Raw genomic sequence first — 3,096 nt, 5'->3', positions numbered from 1 at the left:
TTAATGGAATGCACAATATTTTGTATGATCCAGCCTGGTAAGATCGCCTTTCATGGGTGGCGGCAGTTCGAACCAAGGTTCATTCTTGAGCTTGCTAAGAATTTGGCCAATTGGAACTGTGAACTTGGTGAATGTTTCAAGCACTGAGTCTTCTCTGGTCGGGGAACGTTCCATGTGCTTCTTTTCTGACTCATTTTTGTTAGACTGCTTGGCCTCATCCCATAATGCATGTTTTTCTGCCAAAGCATGCGAAGCTGCTAGGGTCAATTCTTCTCCCATGATCAATTTTCTGAATAAAGGATGTTCGGTGGGAAGGCCATTTCTGAATGCTGCCGTTGCTATGTCTTCGTTGCAGTTAACAATCTTGGCCTTCTCCATTTTGAACCTCTTGACATAGTCGTAAATTATCTCTCTAGGGTCTTTTATGATGCTGAAGAGATGGTCGGATGTCCTTTTGATTGAGCGGTTAGACGAATACTCCTTAGTGAAAACAAAGGAAAGTTCGTTAAGACTCCGGATCGACTGCAGTGATAGAGTGTGAAACCAGTCTTGCGCCTCGCCTTGTAGAGTGATCGTAAAAATTTTACACATAAGCGCATCGTTGTTCCTGTAGAGAATCATGGTACTGCGGTAATACTTGAGATGTCGATTCGGATCTTTGTCTCCCTTGTACGGAATGAAGTGAGGCATAGTAAACCCGCGAGGTGGATCTATCCACTCGATCTCATTCTTGAATGGTGACATGCTTATGTTGGTCATGTCTCATCGAAGTGCATCGTCAGCAGCCTCATTTCATTGGAAATTATGCAGTCGTTCAGTTAGGAGCCTATCAACTTCTTCTTGAATTTTCCTCTACTGGGGCAATGGAATTTTCGACTGCCCCCGATCGTGATCTATGGGTTTGGGCCGCTCTTCCCTATGCTAGACTCCTCCATGTCGCAGCTGCGGTGTATGTGGCATGTATCTGGCAAGCGAACGGGCCGTTCGCAGGCTGCCGGTTGAACTTGAGTTGGATTGAGTGACTGCTTCTCTCCGTTTGCAGTGCTGCCTACTCCGATGTGAGGTGGAGAATGCTCCTTGCGAGCCTAGTTGTGAATGAACATTTCGCCTGGAAGGTTGTCCATGTTGATAATTGGAGTGTGCCCTCAACCGTGAACGTATGCTCGCCCGTGGGCTTGATTGGGAATGCATGCTCCTCCGCGCCAAGATGAGAGTATACGTTATCCCAAAGACCTAAGCGGGAGCGTAAACTACCAGAACGTTCAGATCGTGGCTGGTTGATAGGCTGTTTGCCGGGACGCTGGTGGAGAGGTTCATTTGCCCTTGTCCTACTTAGGGACACCTCGTCTAGGGCACGTTGGATCTCGGTGCGTTGCAAGAGTTTATTCACCAAGGTTGTCTGTTGTGCAAGGGCGCTCGTCAACCCTATAACTTGTCAAGACAAGTGTTGTTTGCCATTTGGATTGGAATAGCTTGGAAGGAATGTGCCTCCTTGAGCAATGGAAGTATGGTAGACTCCGAGTGCAAGATTTGAATTGGGAAATGTCAAATCCGCGGAGAAATATGGTGAAAATGCCCCCGGCTTGATGGTTACTCCAGATAGTTGAGATATTCTCGGGCCAACTTGAGCTGGTTGGGAAACCATGAGAGGCAGGGCTGCAAGAGCAGGTTGGATTACGGGAGCAGGCTGGGTCGCGGAAGCAGGCAGGGCTACAAAAGCAAGTTGGATTACGGAAGCAGGCTGGTTCACGGGAGTAGGCTGCTCAATGCGTGGTGCATGCGAATGCGAGGTTTGGGCTCAAATTGGAAACGCATTGGGCTCACGTTGGGAATGGAGTGACATGGTTCATGTCGTGGCTTTGGTGGCGTGGGCCTTGGATAGCACGGCTTGGGCCATAGTGGTGGAGCCATGGACCTCGCCGCGGGTGATTGCCATGGTGGCCACCTCGGTGGTCTCCATGGTGGAGCCTTATGGTGGTGGTGCCACTCCCCCTAAGATCACGTTTAGTCTCGTGAATCGCCGCGGTCCCATTTCTTGAATATTGGAATTTTCACTTGTGGAATTTTCTAAATTTCTAGCCATTGTATTTCTCTTTTACGTTTTATCAAAGAATCTTGGCAAATAAAAAATTCTAATAATAAGAACATACGAAAAATACAAGTGGACTAGAAAATAGAGAAAAAACCTTTTTGCGCGAGAGTCTTCTACGAGTGTGAATCTCAACTCTCAATGAAAGAACCAATTTATGGATACAAATTTCCGCCTTCTTCTTCTTGGACAAAATTGCACCTACAAAACAATTAACACCTTAGGTCAAGGCCAAGAGCCTTACGCGCCCACTATGAATGGGGGGGGGCTTTGGCCGAATAACCTCCGATGCCAAAGTTAGAATTTAGAGAGAAAAGTATTTGGAGAGTTTTTTGGGATTTTTGCCAAAGTGTTGGAATGAGTGTTTGGAGAAAATAGGAGCCTATTTATAGGGCTAGGAGTGGCCGGTTTTTCAAGGGATTTTGTGGTTATGGTTTTGGCTTAATTAGCCAATTTATTGGCTAATTAAGTATGAAAGAAGTAAATGGGAGGTTACAAAATTATTTATTTGTATAAATGGGTTAATAAAATGGAGAAAAGTGAGAAATGTGAGGATGAAAAGGAAGTGGCCGGCCCTTTAACAATTTTTAGGTTAAATTGTATAATTTAATAGGGAATTTGATGAGATGAATATTGAATTGTTACCTCTTTGGAGCATTTTTGAGCTGCTTGCGTGTAGGAATCCCGGTGTGCCTCAAGGGTAGTTTGGTCCTCTTTTACTAAAAAATCCACGTGTCGCCTTGTGATTATTTTTCGCTCCACAGTTGTAATAGACCTTAAACCTGAGGGGGTATTATGTAATTTACCCTATACTTTTCTAGTTCCCTTTTCTGTGTTTTTCCTCCATGTAGTAGACTGATTACTTGAAACTATGATATTGATGACACATTACGATCTACAAATGGATGTTTCTTATAGAATGCATATCCATATATAGCAAGCAAAATTTGACTTCATTGAATCTTAGGTATTACGTCGTTTTAGTTGCTTTGTGTGGAAACTCATCA

General features: G+C 44.6%; 1 protein-coding gene across 1 annotated transcript; it reads right to left on the bottom strand.

Annotated features, from left to right (window-relative positions):
- LOC126602802 (uncharacterized) lies at positions 1-759 on the bottom strand. Its single transcript, XM_050269662.1, has one exon. It carries the CDS (start codon positions 757-759, stop codon positions 1-3), a length of 759 nt encoding a protein of 252 aa, XP_050125619.1.
- Between the last annotated feature and the right edge of the window lie 2,337 nt (positions 760-3,096).

Source organism: Malus sylvestris, chromosome 15 (genome assembly GCF_916048215.2).
Source record: "Malus sylvestris chromosome 15, drMalSylv7.2, whole genome shotgun sequence".
Lineage (NCBI taxonomy): Eukaryota > Viridiplantae > Streptophyta > Magnoliopsida > Rosales > Rosaceae > Malus > Malus sylvestris.
This window is presented reverse-complemented; position numbering and strand designations above follow the sequence as displayed.